At 37.9% G+C, this 18,770-nt stretch overlaps 3 protein-coding genes across 4 annotated transcripts in view; 1 reads left to right on the top strand and 2 right to left on the bottom strand.

Annotated features, from left to right (window-relative positions):
* The window catches only part of LOC109190412 (E3 ubiquitin-protein ligase UPL1), a 32,547-nt gene extending 31,622 nt beyond the window's left edge, over positions 1-925 (top strand). The window contains exon 16 of the mRNA XM_019340886.1: positions 915-925. The gene's annotated coding sequence lies outside the window, so the exon portion shown is untranslated. The remainder of the gene's footprint in view (positions 1-914) is intronic.
* A 3,294-nt stretch (positions 926-4,219) lies between these two features.
* Positions 4,220-5,281, bottom strand: LOC109190309. The gene has a single exon (XM_019340779.1). The coding sequence runs from the start codon at positions 5,279-5,281 to the stop codon at positions 4,220-4,222; it is 1,062 nt and encodes a 353-aa protein (XP_019196324.1).
* Positions 5,282-11,999: 6,718 nt separating this feature from the next.
* LOC109190749 (serine/threonine-protein kinase D6PK-like) lies at positions 12,000-15,754 on the bottom strand. Of its 2 annotated transcripts, XM_019341332.1 has the most exons (4): positions 15,375-15,754; positions 15,154-15,229; positions 13,811-14,834; positions 12,000-13,063 (listed from the first exon to the last, which is right to left on the bottom strand). In XM_019341332.1, the coding sequence occupies exons 3-4, from the start codon at positions 14,707-14,709 to the stop codon at positions 12,202-12,204; spliced, it is 1,761 nt and encodes a 586-aa protein (XP_019196877.1). In that variant the 5' UTR covers positions 14,710-14,834; positions 15,154-15,229; positions 15,375-15,754; the 3' UTR covers positions 12,000-12,201. The 2 variants fall into 2 exon arrangements, with proteins under 2 accessions (XP_019196877.1, XP_019196876.1); XM_019341331.1 differs by lacking the exon at positions 15,375-15,754 and having other exon boundaries at positions 13,811-14,836; positions 15,154-15,345.
* Between the last annotated feature and the right edge of the window lie 3,016 nt (positions 15,755-18,770).

The following is an 18,770-nucleotide window of genomic DNA, read 5'->3' as shown; positions in this document are numbered from 1 at the left end:
ACAGCTCTATTAAGGGTATAATTATATTTAAATGAATGGTTATCCTTTAATCAAGATTGGAATCTTTTTTTGAAAGGTGGCCAATGAGGCATATATTAGAAGTACTCAGAAATAGAGTCTGGCGGGACATCGTCCGAATACATAACTGTAGGAGAACTAAATGCAGAAGCTGCTAGTCTATGAGCTAAATAGTTCTCTGATCTAGGAATAAAATTAACTGAGTAATAATCAAACGAAGTAATGCGTGCTCTACAAGCATCAATGGCATAGCCCACGTAAGTCCGTACTGTGACAGCTTGATTTGTCAAATATTGTTGTAGGGTCAAACAATCTGTAAATAAGCGTATTGAGCGTTCCCCACGATTCCATAACCAAGACAAGGCTTCCTTGCATGCTATTGTCTCGGCCATAAGCGGTGAGAGACAATTTGATAAGGGTGCACTGAATGCCGATATATATTCTCCTTCCGTGTTGAATAAAATCGCGCCAACCGTAGCCCTTCTTGTAGCTGGTATAAAACCCGCATCGACATAACACTTTCGTATTGGTTCGGCAGCATCCAACCGTACCTCCTCCTGAGCAGCCTCCTCGTGCATCAGCTGTGCATCGGCAGTGCCGTGTTGCTGCTGCTGCCGTGGCACGGCAGTGGCGGTAATAGGGCTGCTGACGGCAGCCTGGTGGTTCACTTGGCGGTGGGCGGGGTGGACCCGTTGCCATGCAAGTGTGGTGGCTTCGGCCAAAGCTAACACTTTTCGTGGTCGCGGTAGACATGCATCCCATACCGCTCCGTTCCTGGCTCTCCAAATATGGTATAAAATTGCAGCTGCGTGAACAATTTGGTTAGTGTCTAAAATATTCAATAGATCACCAAACCAAACATGAAAAATATTTGTTGTTATCATGGGGATTGGAAGGTGAGATTGAGCCCAAATGGATGTTGCATAATCACATGTTACCAAAGCATGCATTGTGTCCTCATCCATCATTCCACACATAGCACATGTTGGTTGTACATCCACTCTCTTTATAACCAAGTTTGTTGTAGTAGGGAGGATACCACTCAAAGCTTTCCATAAAAATGTTTTCCATTTGGGGGGACTTTTAATTTCCATAGGCGCAGCCAATTCTGAGTGCCCGTATTATCATTAAGATTACCCATAATTGTTTTGTAGCCACTCTTAACAGTATAATTTCCACCCTGGTCATCATACCAATACCACATATCCTCATAATCTGGTGATACTGGGATTTTTTTTTATCCTAGCCACATCCGTAGGATTAAAAATATCTGCCAATATATCCGGATCCCAGGTCTGTGTCTCATGATCAATTAAACCCACCACTGCTGCATTATTCAAATATGGTGGCCTATCAGTATGGATCATTGGGTCTTGTTCATCCTGCAACCATGGGTGATCCCAGATGAGGGTTGTCCTTCCATTTCCAATCCTGCGCCTAATTCCTCCACAAACCATGCTCTGAGCTGTCATTATACTGCGCCAACAGAAACTGGGATTATTTCCTATTTTGGCATCATAAAAGGTCCCTTTTGGGTAATATCTCGCTCTGTAAACTCGTGAGACCAATGAGTCAGGTTTCGTTAAAAATCGCCACGCCTGTTTTCCCAGCATTGCTATATTAAATGCATGCAGTTCTTTAAAGCCTAGACCACCATACTTCTTTGGTATACACAACTTGTCCCAAGCCTTCCAATGAATTCCACGTTCATTCCCAGATCCCCACCAATATCGGTTCATGACCCGCTCAATAGCTGTGCAAATCCCCATAGGTAGTAAAAAGACACTCATTGAGTAAGTGGGCATTGCCTGAGCCACACTTTTCAATAAGATTTCCTTGCCAGCTTGCGATAGCAACTTCTTATTCCAAGAGAGAATTCTCTGCCTTATCTTGTCTTCAATATACGAAAAGGCTGCCTTCTTATTTTTTCCTACAAATGAGGGTAGGCCCAAATATTTCCAAAGTTTGGTGCTTGAGCAACCCCAAGAATCTGCGCCACTGCATCCCTATCATCATCCTGTGTATTCTTACTGTAGCATATGCTGGACTTATGATAATTTACCACTTGGCCAGATAAATTCACATACCGTGTCAAACACTGCTTAACCGCACTTGCTTCTTGCACATTTGCCTTAAAGAATAAAAGACTGTTATCAGCAAAAAATAGGTGTGAAATAAAGGGTGCCCCCCTTGCAACTCTGCACCCGTGAATCGCTCCTTGTACCTGTGCCTGCTGTAATAATAGAGAGAGTCCCTCCGCACAGATAATAAACAAATATGGTGACAACGGGTCTCCTTGCCTGAGCCCGCGAGACGGAACAATTGGCGATCCTCGGACTCCATTCAGTTTAATGTTATAAGACACAGTAGTCACACATAACATGATAAGTTCCACCCATATATTATTAAAACCCAAGGCTGTTAACATACTCCGTAGAAAGGGCCATTCCATACGGTCATATGCTTTTGCCATATCCAGCTTTAATGCACCCCATCCCATTCTTCCACATTGTTTTCTATTCAAAAAGTGGCCAACCTCTGCAGCAATCAAAATATTATCTGTAATCAATCTGTCATGTATGAATGCACTCTGTGTATCAGAAATAATATCATCCATGAGTGGTTTCATCCTGGCCGAAATTATCTTCGCCATGACCCTATAAATCACATTGCTTAGCGCTATAGGCCTAAGATCCGAGACCCGTTCTGGATTCTTCTTCTTTGGTATTAGAACCACATCAGTATCATTTAAATTGGCTGGGAAGGACCGTGTATTCAAACAGCTCACAATAAAATCCGATACATCACCTCCCACCACATCCCAGAACTGCTGATAAAAACCCGGATTCATTCCATCCGGGCCAGGCGCTTTATCTGGAAACATAGCAAACATGGCCGTTTTCACCTCATCTTTTTCAAATGGGCGCAACAATGCTTCATTCTGTGTGTGTGACACCCGGGGCAAGACATTGGCATAAAAACTTTTATCTATCTGAGACGGATTTGACGAGAAAATATTCCGATAATAATAAAAAATAGTTTTTCTCATGGCATCTCCTTCCACACAATCCCCATCATCATTCATAATTTTAGAAATTGTATTTTTCTTTCTACGGTGAGAGGCATACCTGTGGTAGAATTTTGTATTCGCATCTACCCCCTTCAACCAGTGTTGTTTCGCCCTCTGTCTCCAAAAAGCATCCTCCTGAGCTTCTAGCTGGGCCTGGCATTCCTCAAACGACGATATTCAGCTAATGAATATTGGTCTGTGCATCCCCGTAGCCGCAATTGTTCCCTACGTAGGCACCTCAATTTCTCATCAAATCTATGGAACTTATCACCTCCCCATCGTGACAATTTATTACCGCATAACTCGATACGGGCTTGTAAACCTCTATCCCTCCCTTCAGTCCATGTCGTCTCAACCACTCCTCTACAGCCTTCATCATGTAGCCAGGCCATCTCAAAACGGAACCCTTTTCTCCCACCACCTGTTCTTTCCCGAAGATTCAGAATCCCAAGGAAAAGAGCAGAATGATCTGAGCGTCGGGTTAGAATGTTTACGACACTTGCATCTCTCACCACATCTCGCCATTCCTGTGTGACCAGCACCTTATCCAACCTTTCTTCAATCCAGTCTACAGTCCCCTCCCCTCTTTCCCAGGTAAACGGGTATCCCTGCATGGGTAACTGAGCTAGCCCACATTCATCAATAGCTTCCCCGAAGCCCCGTAATAGTGCCTCTGGATGGGGATTTCCCCCACGCTTCTCGTACTGATATAAGAGATCATTAAAATCCCCTATAATAACCCATGGCAACTCAGAGCGATGTGATAAGGATCTGATGAATTCCCAAGAGTCATTCCGTCTTTCTCTTTGCGCATAACCGTAATACCCTGTCATCCTCCACTTATCAAACCCCGGCATTGTTACCTCAATATCCACATGATTTTTAGAATAACTCAACAGGCTTGCCGTACCATTCGTTCTCCATAGCAATGCCAATCCTCCTTTTGTTCCAACACTATCAACTTTAAACACATATCAAAACCAAGTTTGACCCGGAGTCGCTCCGCATGATCCTGGCCAACCATGGTTTCCATTAGAAATACAAAGTCGGGTTTCTTACTGGACACCATGTCCACAATCGCTCGAACTGTTCGTGGATTACCCAAGCCACGACAGTTCCAACTCAACGTACTCATGATGCTGGGCGGGTCTGGGAACCAGCACCCGCCATAAACAAGTTTTTTGACACATCTGCCATGGTAGTGTCCTGACCATCACCCCGCCTTTCCCCCTCATACCCCCCTTCCCTTCTTCTTTTCGAAACCACCTCCACCGGCTCCTCGGCTTCATCAACTACAACCGGCCGTGCCATGCCCTCTCCCACCACACCACCCTTCCGGCCTCCCTCATCCCGTACCCCCTCGGCTACCCTTGGTCGTCCCTCCACTGGGACCAACCAGCTCTCCCCCACCTCCCTCGGCCCACGGCCTCCCCCGACTCTCAATTCCGCATTATACGGGTAAAGATGAACCGGTACCGTAGAGACTCGGGCTTTGACACAGAATTTGTACGTATGCCCCAAGAGCCCACAAAAGAAACAGAATGAATGCAACCGTTCATACCTGAAGTTAATCCAACAAGTAGTCTTGTCCCGTTTCAACAACTTCATACGTCTTCGTAAAGGCTTATCCAGCGGGATCGAAACACGGATCCGATAGAATGCTAGCCAAGGCGCCCCCACAAACCTTTCATCATGCTTAACAAAAGTTCCAATAAAATTCCCCATCTGCTCAAGCATTGGTAGAGATGTATAACCCATAGGGACATCATGAAGTTGCACCCACATATCAACAGTGTTCAATTCAACATCAACCGGCAATACTCCATCCTCCACCATGCGGCATACCAGCGTGCTATTCTCAAATGCCCACGGACCACCATTCAGAACATAATCAACATCCGTTTTGTGAAAGAAAATGAATAAAAACAAGCCCTTATTGATTTCCGTTACCGTAACTCCCATCACCGGTTGCCAGACGGATGCCAAAACTTGCCTCATATACTCCAGTTTAATCAGGCGTGCCGTGAGAAACCTGCCTACGACACTCCAGGTCTGAACCGGTGGCTCGTCGCCTCCCTTATCTCCCCCCACCTCAACCGGTGCAAAACAGACGTCTTCTTCGTCGTTGATGCCGAACTCCTGTGTGCGTTGCGTAAGAGCCGCAATATGCTGCGCCTGTTCGTTTTCCGCCATATTGCCACGTCGAAGCAAGGAGCCTCTCCAACGTCGAACACAAACTGATCAAGAAACGAAGAAAAACCAGCGAGAAAGCTAGTGGAAACGATCGGAATTGTGCAAAAACCTAGCCAAACCCTAGGAGAGGATGCAAAACCCTAGAATTCTAGAGAGAGAATTTTTTTGGAATTATGTAGTTTATTTACAATCAAGATTGGAATCTAATTGCATGAAATTTGTTAAGATTATTTGAATATAATTATTTTGTATGAATTTAAAATTTTGAAGCATTATTTAATATTTACAATATTTTAATTGAAATACCGAATTACAAATTTTATTAAAAATAATAAAATATATTTTAGCCCTTTTTTTTTCTCAAAACAATAGTTCGAGTATATTAAATAGATAATTTTTTCGATTGATAAATGTATTCTTGATTCCTCTACCTTTTTTTTTTTTGCCTAAACCTAGTGAAGCACAAAGAGTTAATACCGATGCAATATCTGTTCGTAACTATTTTATCAATCTATTGAAGCACAAAAATCAATATCACCTCCATTGAAGCTTGAACCCACAACCTAATATGAGAGAATAACTTGGTGCCACTAAACCACAAAATCCATGATTAATTCTTCTACTTTAGTAAACTTATTCTACACAGTTTTTTTTTTCTTTCTTTCTTTAATTTTTCACTCCTTAAAAAAAAAAAAAAATTGTTCTCTCAGTATATCCATTTTTATTAATCAAAAGATTCATCCATCAATCAATTTCATTTTTTTAAAAATAAAAATCTGAAATCATATAATGAATCATATTCGATTCTATTTTTTTTTTTCTAATTAGCACCATTAATTTGTTAAGTGCCACGCTACCATGAAGAATAACCTTTAGATTATTATAAATAATAATAATGGTGTGGGCCGTGTGGCGTATTAACAAATTACAGAAAACTTAAGTCTTGTATGTGTAAGACCGTTTCACATGAGATGTGTAATATTTTTTTAGCTAAAATGTACTTCGTAATATTTTTCTATACACCCATTGAAAAGTATTACATATCTCGGGATCAGACGGTCTTACCTATCTGGAGATTGATTTGTTCTATTTATATTACTTTGTCATTATTTCATCTCCAAAAGTTTCGTTTGTCTCTACAAATATTGATTACTTCATTAGCTTTATTTTGTTGTCCTTTCATTAGGAAGGTGTTGTCGATGCTAGAGGTGCGACTTCTTGTCGAGTCAAATAGTTAGAAGGTTTGTCTAAGGTTCGAATCTCAGCGACAACAATGTAACGATTATGTTCAAAGTGGACAAATCCCTTGTGTGCACTAACACGGCAACACTTGATTATGTCAATCTACTGAGCCATTAAATCATCGTGATTTACATGCATCTTCCCAAATATTCTGTCGGGCCAGAATTAGGGAAGAAGATAGTTTGACGTTTAGCCTCTCTTAATCCACTAAAAAGGAAAAAGGAAGGCCTTGTAGGTTGGAGCCTTAGGCTCTATTCGTTTGGTATAGGCCAGGATTAGTGTGCAATTAGGTTTTTGTCAATGCTTAGCTAAGAGCGGGCTCATTAGTTGAAGTTTTTCTTTTATATAATTTTTAAAGACTTTCTAAAAGTTTGAATTAAATACCTACTGATTTTTAAAGACTTTTTAAAAATCTAAATCGAATATCACTATACTTTTAAAGTCTTTAAAAATTCATAAAATTCATGATTGAATACACCTCTTTAGAGTGATTGCACGTGAAGTGATTTTTCCTATGGATGTTGCCTGCAAAATCGTGGAGGAATGCTTGTGCCAAATCGTGGAAGCTAACAATAGAGCTATCATATACTCCGTATAATATAAAAATTTTTCATGTGGCTTGAGTTTCGTATCTATTGTATGCACATATTTTAAGCATTGGGTACTAAATAGGAATAAGGAAACAAGTTCTACTAGTCCAAGTTGTTTCCTTATCCATCCATGTGGGAATCACAAGCCTAACTCTTATTCCAAATTAATCTTCTTGTTGATTTACAAAATTTAAAGCCTAATTTTAAACTTACAGTCTTACATTCTTCCATTAGATTAGAGTTTACCTAGCAAGGCGGATTCTAATTTAAACTAGATTGAAAACTTGGCCCGCTTAGCTAGGAAAAGGTATCACCACACCCTCCCCCGCCCCGCAAACGTAACACTTCCCTCCCAATGCCTTGACAATTGGTTGATTTTTTTTTCCATGTAATGTTAGATCCAATGAGAAGATATAGTTTATTGGAAATTTGTATTAATGAGAAATCATAAATGAGTGGAGTAGATCTAACCAACGAGTGACCTAGGGTTCTTGAATAGGTTAACGTCAACTTGTTGATCTCTATTGGTAACTTCTTCTCTTCCTTTACAACGACCACTAATTTCAATTATGATCTTCTCTGCTAGTGAGGTTTGTGGCTTACTACTAGTGGTTTAACTATAATCACTTCATTATGTTCATGGTTAATTAAGAATACCTTTTAACTTGATCATGATAAGAAACAAATACAAAATAAATAAATAAAACATTCAAGTTCATTTCAGGTCATTTGTGTGTGTGTGTTCGTATGTAATTTTAATGTAATGCAACTCTCAATTCTAATCGAATCCATTCTACATTTTAGCAATTTTGATATTTTTGTTGGGAAATAATGGCAACGTCAACGCACGATCTGAAAGCCTTTTAAGAAGCACGGACACTATGGGTGTATGGTTGAAAGGAAATCTGTGTCGTGTTATAACAACACTACCTTAAAAGCGTTATTTGCCCGGTAACGATGCAGTTAGAACCCAGACACGCTTTCGACAGGCTACACAGACCTACTATGGACAACTTGCACTAGCAATCACATAGGCGAACCTCACTATTGCTCAGACTAGGGGGGAGAGAAGGAGAATAGAATATGTGACTTGAAGCCAGGTCTATTCTAAAGCGATGTTGGAAGCTGCTATTTATAGTAAGCAGTCCCTCCATCCCACCCACATGATGAACATAGTGTGTTGTCCAAACTTTAGCGCCTCCTTACAGAGGAGCGCACGGTGCGCTACTAATTAATGAAATGGAGAATTCTTTGAATTCAATTTCCATTCCATTTTCCAATGACAAAGTCAAAGGGGTGGAGGTGGACCAAAATTGCTTTCATCTTTAATTTTCCCAACAATCCCCCACAAACTTAAAGAGGAAAGGAAAATGATAATGTCTGAGCAATACAAATGAGCTGATCTTAATGTCAGTGTTTGAGAACTTGAACTGACACGTAGTGACACTGGGTAATTTTCTTCCCGAGAGTGATATGAATCTTGAACTCACCGATTAGATAAATTTTGAACTCGAATGCACACACCAACTCAAAAAACAAGTTCTACAAAAGTCAAACTCTTTGACTTCTTATGAACACCCTTAGTATTAAAGAATGTTATGTCTCTCTCAAATATAGACTTCTACCCTGTCAAAGTCTATCACAACATAGACTTTTAACTCTGACAAGTCTTACCGCATTACAGATTTTTATGTCTTTTCAAGTCTATCTCAATATAGACTTTTAACTCTATCAAGTCTATCTTAGTATAGACTACCATTAGAGGCTTATAGAGTAGTTAAAGACATAAATCAGTTGTAAGTCTTTTCTTTCTATCATGGGCATTGTTACTTGCAACGCAAACGACAGTTTGTGAATCACAATGTGATGGAGGTGTTGGACACCCCCACAATTGCACGGTTATCACCATGTTTTTTAGCCACTCAAATTCTTGGGATAACCCCATTATCTTTCATAAGAGGCGGTTAGCCCTTTTCTACTCAAGTTAGGGATCTCTTTAGGTCTACCTCAACATAGACCACCATAATTGAGTACAAGTCACCAAGAGCACTTTGTACTCATGTCATTATGCGGTGAATTCATTAGGTTTGTCTCAACAAAACAACCATTCTCAAAGAGTTATGAATTCATTAAGAGATGTAGCTCAACCTCACAAGTACACACACTGTAGGAATGACCAACTAGTGTACTATTTTGTAACGCTTTTAACTATTGGGAAATAATGACAACGTCAACGCACGATCTGGAAGCCTTTTAAGAAGCACGGACACTATGAGTGTATGGTTGAAAGGAAATCTGTGCCATGTTATAGCAACACTACCTTAAAAGCGTTAAGCGTTATTTGCCCGGTAACGGTGCAGTTAGAACCCAGACACACTTTCGACAGGCTACACAGACCTACTACGGACAACTTGCACTAGCAATCACGTAGGCGAACCTCACTATTGCTCAGACTAGGAGATAGAGAAGGAGAATATAATATGTGACTTGAAGTCAGGTCTATTCTAAAGCGATGTTGGGAGCTGCTATTTATAGTAAGCAGCCCCTCCATCCCACCCACATGATGAACATAGTGTGTTGTCCACACTTTAGCGCCAAAGGCGCTGCTCCTTACATAGGAGCGCACGGTGCGCTACTAATTAATGAAATGGAGAATTCTTTGAATTCAATTTTCATTCCATTATTCCAATGACAAAGTCAAAGAGGTGGAGGTGGACCAAAATTGCTTTCATCTTTAATTTTCCCAACAATTTTTACCAAACTATATCGATTGTATGTGTTGCCATGTTGGGGTTAGAAAATGGGCCGTCCAACCTAATGGCACATTGGAGCAATTGTTATACCATGGATTAATGTGAACAGTAGTCTTAATTGTGTATTTTTAGTATCAAAATTATAAACTTCTAGAATATAAGACTTTTCGTTTGAAATAATAACAAACAATGATGTCGACGACAAGGTACTTGACATTATAATGTATAATTTAAAAAAAAAAACATTATTCTAACTAAAAAATCATTTTGGCATTTTTGTAAAATCCAGTTAGGTGAAAGATAAAAAGAAATAGGCTAATAAAAAATATTAGAAAAAGAAAAGGTGAAACTTTTGAGTTTGTAGGAGGTAAAAGATGTAAAGTAAAATTAAAGGTTGAAATTTTAATTCATCAATTATCAGGAATTTCATATGTGAAATAGACAAAAGATTTGTTGGCACAACGAATTCTAACTAATACACATGTTTGCCATCTTTATTAAAGAAAAAATTTGGAATACTTTTTCTTTTCATTTCCTTTTTCTTTTTTTTCCCCCTTCATTTGTCTCTATTATTGCTCACATTTTCATACCCAATCAGCCAATCTTTAGCTTCTTTTTTTCTTTACCTCTCTTTATCGCAAAAGTTATACCATAGACCTAGATTCACCTTACAAAATGGATCCATGTCTAAATTACACAATTTATATAATGAATATTCACAATTTAAATTTATGAACATTTAGCATGTAAATTGAGAACATTCAATATGTAAATTATATATTTTTTTATTCAAATCCACCTTGCAATGTGGATCCAAGTCCACAGAATAATTTTCCTCTTTATCGTGTTTTCTTTTTACACTTCTCTTCGTTTCACTTCTCACTTTTTATATTCCTTTTTTATTATTATTATTATTATTTTATAGTTCGATTTATATCCAAGCTTTGACTTTAATTTCCCCTTTTTTCAGACTTTAGTTTTTTTTCTTTTCTTTTTTTTCTTTTCTTTTTTTTCTTTTAACCTCTTCCTTTCAAAGAAAAAGAACAAATAAATAAATAAATAAAAGGAAAGATAATTTATGTCATCCGAAAAGAGAACAATGAATGAAAGAGACACAGACAAATAAATATCTTAGAAAAGTAGAAATTAAAGTATAATAAATTGCTAAGCACCTGTGCTCAGATGATATATATGTGGCTCTCCTTGAAAGAAAGTCACAGGAATGAACCTCAGTAGTGGGATATTCTGGCTACATTAGTTGGATTAATACTTAATGAAAAAAAAAATGAAAAAAAAAAAAAAAAAAAAGGTATATGGCATTATATATATCTCCACTATAGGAGACTATAAATTTGACTCAAATTAAAATAAATTCTTCAACATATTAAAATTTTATTAGCAACTCATTTATTAATTGTTGTGTTGTTGGAAGGTTATGGGTTCAATCCTCAATGGGGGATATTGACTCTTTGTGCTTTAGTAGCTAAGAAAGTAGTTATAAGCAGATACTACATTATAACAGAGCCATTAGTACTAAAAGAAATATTTATATTTTATATATTCGATATATATATATATATATATATATATATATATATATATATATATATATATATTATTCAATTCCTGTGCGGTTAAATATGAACCATTGATCTTGCCTAAATCAATGTCCAGGATTAACAATGATTAAAAAATGCGATGGCAATTTGGTCTTTTTACATCTAGGTCAAATTTAAGGTGCGCGATTTTCCTTATTAAGGTGCATGGTTTTTGTGCTTAAGGTGCGTCAATTGTTGAAAACTTAAGTACGTCGATCTAAAGTTTAGGTGTGTGATTTTCCTTTTTAAAGTGCATGGCTTTCCTTCTTAAGGTGCGTCAGTTGTTGAAACTTAAGGTGCGTTGGCGTAAAGCTTTATGTGAGTGGTTTTCCTTCTAATGGTACGAGATTTGTGTGCTCAAGGTGCATCAGTTGTTGAAACTTAAGGTGCGTCGACCTAAAACTTTAAGTGCGCAATTTTCCTCCTTATGCAGTTATGCGTGATTTGTAAGCTTAAAGTGCGTCAGTTGTTGAAACTTACGGTGCGTCATTTTAAAACATTAGATGCGTGATTTATGTTCTTAAGGTGCTTTGTTTTGAAACATCGCCTGCATTTCTGACCAATAATAGCGTAAACACTAGAGAATATTTGCAGTACAACAAAATTGAACCCAACCGTTCACAAAACACAGATAGTATCATCATTAACTACCAACATTCCAAACATACACTTGTAACCTTGTACGTTCATTTCATTTGGTTGTGCCAACTGCCAAACCAAAATGTGAGTCAATCCGCTTAGAAGAAATCGAATTCAAGATAGTTGTCTGGATTTTGATGGTAAGGGAGAGCTCCACCAGCAGCTTTCTTGGTTGTTGATGGCGGTGGCGGGGCTTGAATCCTCTCAAAGTCGACCGGCCTGGGGACCTCGGGAGGGCTAGCACAGCGGATTAATGCCCAGTTTACCCCTTCGAAGAATGGATGCTGCTTAATCTCGGTAGCTCCCCGTTTATATGCAAGACGATTCTGTGGCTCTTTCACGAGCAGGCCTCGAATCAGATCTCTAGCAGAAAAGCTGACAACCGGGGATTCTGGGAAGCGTAGAGGCTGCCCAACCACGTTGAAAAGGGTAGCTCGATTGTCTGATCCCTTGAAAGGCGTCTTACCAAATAACAACTCGTACAGGAAGATCCCGAAAGTCCACCAGTCCACAGCACTGCCGTGCCCTTCCCCTTTGATAATCTCGGGCGCCAGATACTCGTGGGTCCCCACGAACGACATGGAACGAGCTCCGGTTGGCTCAGCAATGAGCTCGGGTAAGGGGCTGACTTGGTTACCAACTTCGTTCTTGGGCTTCCTCTCTTTCTTCGACTTGCCCGAGAAAAAGCGGGGCCCAAAACACGTCGTGGGGACCGCACAGGATGGCTGGATGCAGGCAGGCTGGACACAGTAAACAGAATTTTTCCTGAGGGGTTCCGTCTCGAGAGACGATGACTTGACAACTGTTAGACTGACAGCACAGCGAAGGGAGAGGTCAAAGTCGGAGAGCATAATGTGCCCATCGTCCCTGACAAGGACGTTTTCGGGCTTGAGGTCACGGTAGACAATGCCAAGCATGTGAAGATATTCTAGAGCAAGAAGGACCTCTGCAACATAGAACCTGCAATTTATGATAAAATGAAATCATTATCCGTTCCATAAGGTTCAATAATGCCGAGTTTGGCTACAATGGAATTACTGAAGTTTGGCTAGTTGATAGCATTAGCTGATTGTAGAAAGATGTTTGGTAAATTAACTGTTAGCTGATAGCTGATTACATACAAAATGACTTCCTCAAAAAACTGATAGAAAAAGCCGCTTTGAACAGCTTTTTGGATCCTAGTGTTTTGGAGTAATAAGCTATTACAAAAAGTTAATTAATCAAATATTCATATTGGTTGTTTAACCAAGTCAAACAACTAATAGTGGTCAAACAAGCCAAAATTAGCTGATAGGCTAACTATTTTACCAAATAGGGCCTAAGCAAGAATAAGGTAGAATCTACGATAAGAGTTAATTATGTCAAAATGGGCAAGAATTAAATATGAAGTAGACACCACCCGTGAAATGTTTTAAGGCAACTTATTGATGATTCGTTTGCATTTGAGAGCTATTTAGAAGTCTTATTTATTTAGGAAATCAATGACTATCATATATCTTGTTGCAGTTGCATATAGAACCTTGCAAAATGCCAAAATCCGACTTACTTCTAGACTTCTTACTCAGATTAACCATTTTTGCTTAAAACGTTGCTTATATAAGGCATGCTTGAAGCAGTAATTGTAAATAAATCATCCCGCACCAAAGCATGCACAAAGGGTAATAACTAAAATACAAATAGATGAAGAAAGAAGGCAAAGAGTCATACTTCACTGCTTGTTCAGAAAAATGCTTTCCCGGTTGCCTCTGGCGAAGTGTGTGCAAGTCTCCTCCCGGACAAAACTCCATCACGAGACACGAAAACCTTTCTGTCTCGAAATGGGTATATAAACTTGGAAGAAACGGATGGTCGAGAGATTGAAGTATCTCTCTTTCTGTTTGAGCACGGAGCAATTTCTTTCGGTTTGCCAACGATGCTTTGTCCATAACTTTCATGGCAAAATAACACTTGGTGCCACACAACTCCGAAAGATGTACACTCCCGATATCGCCACTCCCCAACTTCTTTATCAATCGGAAATGCCTCAATTCCATGACCCCATCTCTAGCTCGGACAGCTTGGATGGCTTCCCATCTCGAGTCATTTGCTTTGTGAGGCTTATTAATGCTGCTGCTCAAGCTACTACAGGTGCTATCATCACTTACGTCAGTGCTCGTGCTGCCCCGGTAGATGCTACTCTTCCCGCTCTCCATAAAATCAGCTTGGTCGCTAATTTTGGCACTTCCACTCGTCTTAGCAATGCTGCTGGTGCCATCACTAACTTTGGTCGAGGCTAAAACATTCCCGGTATCTTCCTTTTCTAGATCATCTCTTAAACCCAAAGGTGGATGCTTTAAAATACCCAAAGACAAGCTCGAATCCAATCTTTCAACAAGAGAATTGGCAGATCCATTCTGCTGGGAGCTGTGTGGCTTCTTGTTGACTGGTGTATCTGTTCTAAGCTGCTTAGACGCTTCTCGAACATCCCCCGGAAACTCTTTGGGAGTTAAATCCTCAACGTTGCAACTCTTTGAGATTTGTGTGTTAGAATTCCTTTCGGATGTCTGATTTCCAGTTGTCCTGTTCAGCCTCTCCAGGGAACCTTTCACACCAGATTTCGACGCCATTGAAACGAAAATAGATACCTAAATTTTACCCGGCTGGCCAAGCACATATTCGGCTGCCAAGTTTAATTCATGAACCCTTCTCCTATCAATCTATCATCACTTGCAACTCATTCAAGAATGGAAGCCTCTATCACCACAAAAATAAGAAAAAAAATCAGCAACATAATCTAGTGCTCTATGCCAAGTTGCCAACATTATAATTTATTACATGATTGCATCAATGCAACAACTTAATACCCAATTTTAAGAACCCTAAACCAGCATTTAGAATTAGAGAAGGATGAGAAAGCAAATACAGGGCAAGAATAAGGATTTAATACAAGCAAAAGCACAAATAAATGACATCTAATCTTATAAAACATTAGATTCTTGAAAAGCAAGAGGCAGATCAGTATCATGAACAACAGAAAAACAGAAATTACATGGACTAAAAGAACTAGCTACCTTGAAAAAACCTCAATCTTTGTTCCAGTAATTGAGAGAGCCTTGAATCTTCAGATACAAAAACACATACAATTGACTGAGATAAGAAAATGCAGCTTTTGTAAAACACAGAGAGTCATCAAACACTAGAAAGCAAGAGATAAGAGCAAAGAGAAAGAGATAATGAAGAAAGAGATGCAAAAGGGTGAATGAAAGCACACAGATCTTGGGCAAAGACCCACCTCTTTCTAGGGCAGCCCTACCAAGAGAGGATTGAGAGGCCCACAAAGACCCAGATGCTAAAAAACAAAGTAAAGGTGTATAGCGAAAGAAACCCAGCAGGCAAACCAGTGGACCACCCGTTCAAAAGCGCGAGAGAAAAGCAGCCTAAAAGATGGTACTTTGAAGTCACAAATATCAGAACTTTACGGGTTTTCGCTTCGCTTTAGCAATGGAGGGGAAATGCTTTAACAATGGAGGAGAAAATTAAAGGAGCAGAATTCCTGTAGAGAGAGAGAGATAAAGGCAGAAGGGGGGGACCTGCTAAGAAATGTGTGGGGGAGTGAGAGTGAGAGAGCAGGAAAAAGAAGGTTTTGATTGTGTAATTGCTGGCTGCTCCTCTGAACAAAAAACTAAAGAAATGTGCCAAAACCGAGGAGTTGGGGGAAGAATTCTACCAAACTTATATTCCATTCTCCCTAAATGTTGAATCCCAATTTCAAGAATAGGAAAAACAACTGCACAGACTTATCTCAATAGTTTAGTGTACAGTATTTGAAGTAAGAGACTAAGGTTCGAACGACGATAGTGTGAGAATTATATTCAAAGTGAGCAGATTCCTTGTGCGCACGGACATTTGGCCCTGCCTACTAATCCATTGAGTCACCGTGATTTACATCCTCCCACATACTCTATCGTGTAAGAGTGTGGGGGGCCCTTAGAGTTGGAGATTCAGCCTTTATGGAGTAAGAACAGGAAAAACACTCCCACCCAACAAAGTATTTATTTCCGCTCGCTCCGAAAAATACAAGAGATGATCCATGTAGAATCTGTCACCTGTAAAAATTGAACTCGAATTATTCTGAATTCTTCCGCGAACTCATTTACCACAAGAGCTACCCCATTAAATTATTTCAATACTTTTATATCCTTCATTGAGATTACCATATTCTTTAACACTTATTTACTATACTTTTTTTAGGCAAAATCTCTAATAAAGATTTATAAGTATTGTGCTTTTCCTCATGTTGGAAATTTTGTGTGCTTTTTCATATTAGGATTTTTATAAATCTTTTGAAATATACAATGTCAATCCATACTTGTACTTATTGTCCCGATTCACTAACTATAATTGTGTATATTTTTAGATAGTATCAGATACTATTAACTTTTGTCTTCATAGGACCTAATACAATCCAAAACTAAATACATGAATATACCTAATAGAAAAGATATATGTGTTCATCGCTACCTTAAAATTTTATATGATTAAATTTAAGAAAAATTTTATAATATTATAAGTAAACTGTCATATTTTTCAAAATAAAAACGTTAAATTATAATTTTTAATTTTTTTTTTGAATGCTACTAGCTCTATTACAATGTAGTATCTGTTCATATACTTTCTCAACCTACTGAAACACAAAGAGCTAATAACGCCTCCACTGAGGCTCGAACTCACAGTCTTCCAAATGGAAGTCCAACCCGGGTACCATTGGACCACATAGTCCTGGTAAATTATAATTTTTAATTAGTGATAGGAAATATGTAGAAGAAACTACCGTCTCCCCTTGTATGTTGGCAATGTAAGGAAAGAGCCTATCCGAGCAGGATTTGTCTAATACAGCACGTTTCTCAATCGGGCACCTAACCGCAATACACTCTGTACAACATACAATTAAACTTAGGATATGGTCTCGGTCATATCCGATCGAGAATAAGACCCTTATCATCTGCGACGAATTCCTGAATTGACGGAACGACTTGCATGGTCACATCACATCAAGTTGTCTACAACAATTTCTTTGAATAGATGCAAATATTTATTTGGAATCTTAATAGATATTTTTTTATCGTACCTTTCAAAGATTAAAATGTTTAAGTATTAAGTTAGAATGTTTATATTATATTAAGTTTTATTATAATTTTGAGTTTCAATTTGTGTGTATATATTATATATTTTATTTAATTGTTTGAATTTATTTATTAAGATGAAAATATGTTGTAGATATTGTTAGGGAATTTTTAAATGAAAGTTGTAACTCTTTATTTAAATTCCTACCAAATGATTATAACTCTTCATATTTAATTTTGAATTTGAAGTTTGAATGAGTAATTGTATCATTTCATAAATTGATATATAATTTTGAATTTAATAGGCTCTATGATTCTTAGTATTATTGCTGTGATCTTTATATTCAAATAATATAATTACTCCATTAATTGTATAATTGGAAAATGGCATGCATGCAGTACAAAGTCATTAACACTTCATACCTAATTACCATCCTGATTATTTTTATAGGAGAGAAGTTTACTCCCTTAATAGTTGTTATTCCTCTTTTGATTTACTGCTTTATGATGTATGAAAGTTTATACATGTTTTTTTTTCTTTCGCTAAACGATTTGCGAACATTAAATAGGGAGTCTGTTTTTATGTTAGGGTGTATTAAGCGGTTCTCACACCTTCTTATCACTTGTAATGTCTTGAGTTTAGATGAATTGTTATTGAGTTCGTGCACAATTTAATTCTCGACTATAGTGATTTTTCTCGATTTAGTCATAAACGACACTTTGTACTTAATTAAATCCTCGACTTTGATGGTTTTACTCGATTGAGTCTTCTGTTAAGATAGCTTGATAATTTCACCTTTATCAATACTCAATTTAGTCTTAGACTATAGTAATTTTACCCAACACTACTACAAAAAAGGCCTTTACGTTGGTTTTTTGGCCCCATTTAACGTCGATTTTCATTCGACGTCGTCCTTCTAGACGTAGTACATAACAGATACGACGTCGGTTAAAAACCGACATCGTATATTTTTTTTATTTACAAAATTAACTCTATTAGTATAAAGACGGTGTTGTATGCTTTTAAAACAAATAATTAATATACGACATCGGATATTTTTTTTATTTAAAAAATTAACTCTATTAGTATAAAGTCGACGTCGTATGCTTTTAAAAAAAATAATTAATATACGACGTCGGCCTTTTAGTTAAGGCCGACGTCGTAGTGCAAGTTAATCTTCAACTATAGTGGTTTTACCCAATTTATTAGTCATTGACTAACGATTTTTTTGATTTAGTCTTTGATTCTAACCGTTGAAGACTCAATTTGGTAAAACCATCAAAGTCGATGACCTAATTAAACACAAAAAGTTGTTTAGAACTAAAGCAAGAAAGAAAAATCATTGTAGTCAATGATTAAATTTGGTATTAACTCAATTGTTATTCTCCTTTTACCTTAAAAAAAAAAACAAACAAAACAAAACAAAAATGTATGCTTGTCATATTTCAAAAAAAAAAAAAAATTAACTAGATGTGAATAGGTAAGTTAAATAAAATATAAACAGTTCATAATCAATTCTAAGTTGTTGACAGATTACTAGTTTAAATAAATCAAAAATATTTTA

Source organism: Ipomoea nil, unplaced genomic scaffold (assembly GCF_001879475.1).
Source record: "Ipomoea nil cultivar Tokyo-kokei standard unplaced genomic scaffold, Asagao_1.1 scaffold1576, whole genome shotgun sequence".
Lineage (NCBI taxonomy): Eukaryota > Viridiplantae > Streptophyta > Magnoliopsida > Solanales > Convolvulaceae > Ipomoea > Ipomoea nil.
The sequence above is the reverse complement of the archived record's forward strand: the minus strand, read 5'-3'. Positions and strand labels throughout refer to the sequence as shown.

Coding starts and splice junctions, on each gene's coding strand:
- LOC109190309 (XM_019340779.1), bottom strand. CDS start 5,281: ATGGCGGAAAACGAACAGGCGCAGCATATTGCGGCTCTTACGCAACGC.
- LOC109190749 (XM_019341332.1), bottom strand. CDS start 14,709: ATGGCGTCGAAATCTGGTGTGAAAGGTTCCCTGGAGAGGCTGAACAGG. Junction 13,064..13,810: donor TTTTCTGAACAAGCAGTGAA/GTATGACTCTTT, acceptor CATAAATTGCAG/GTTCTATGTTGCAGAGGTCC.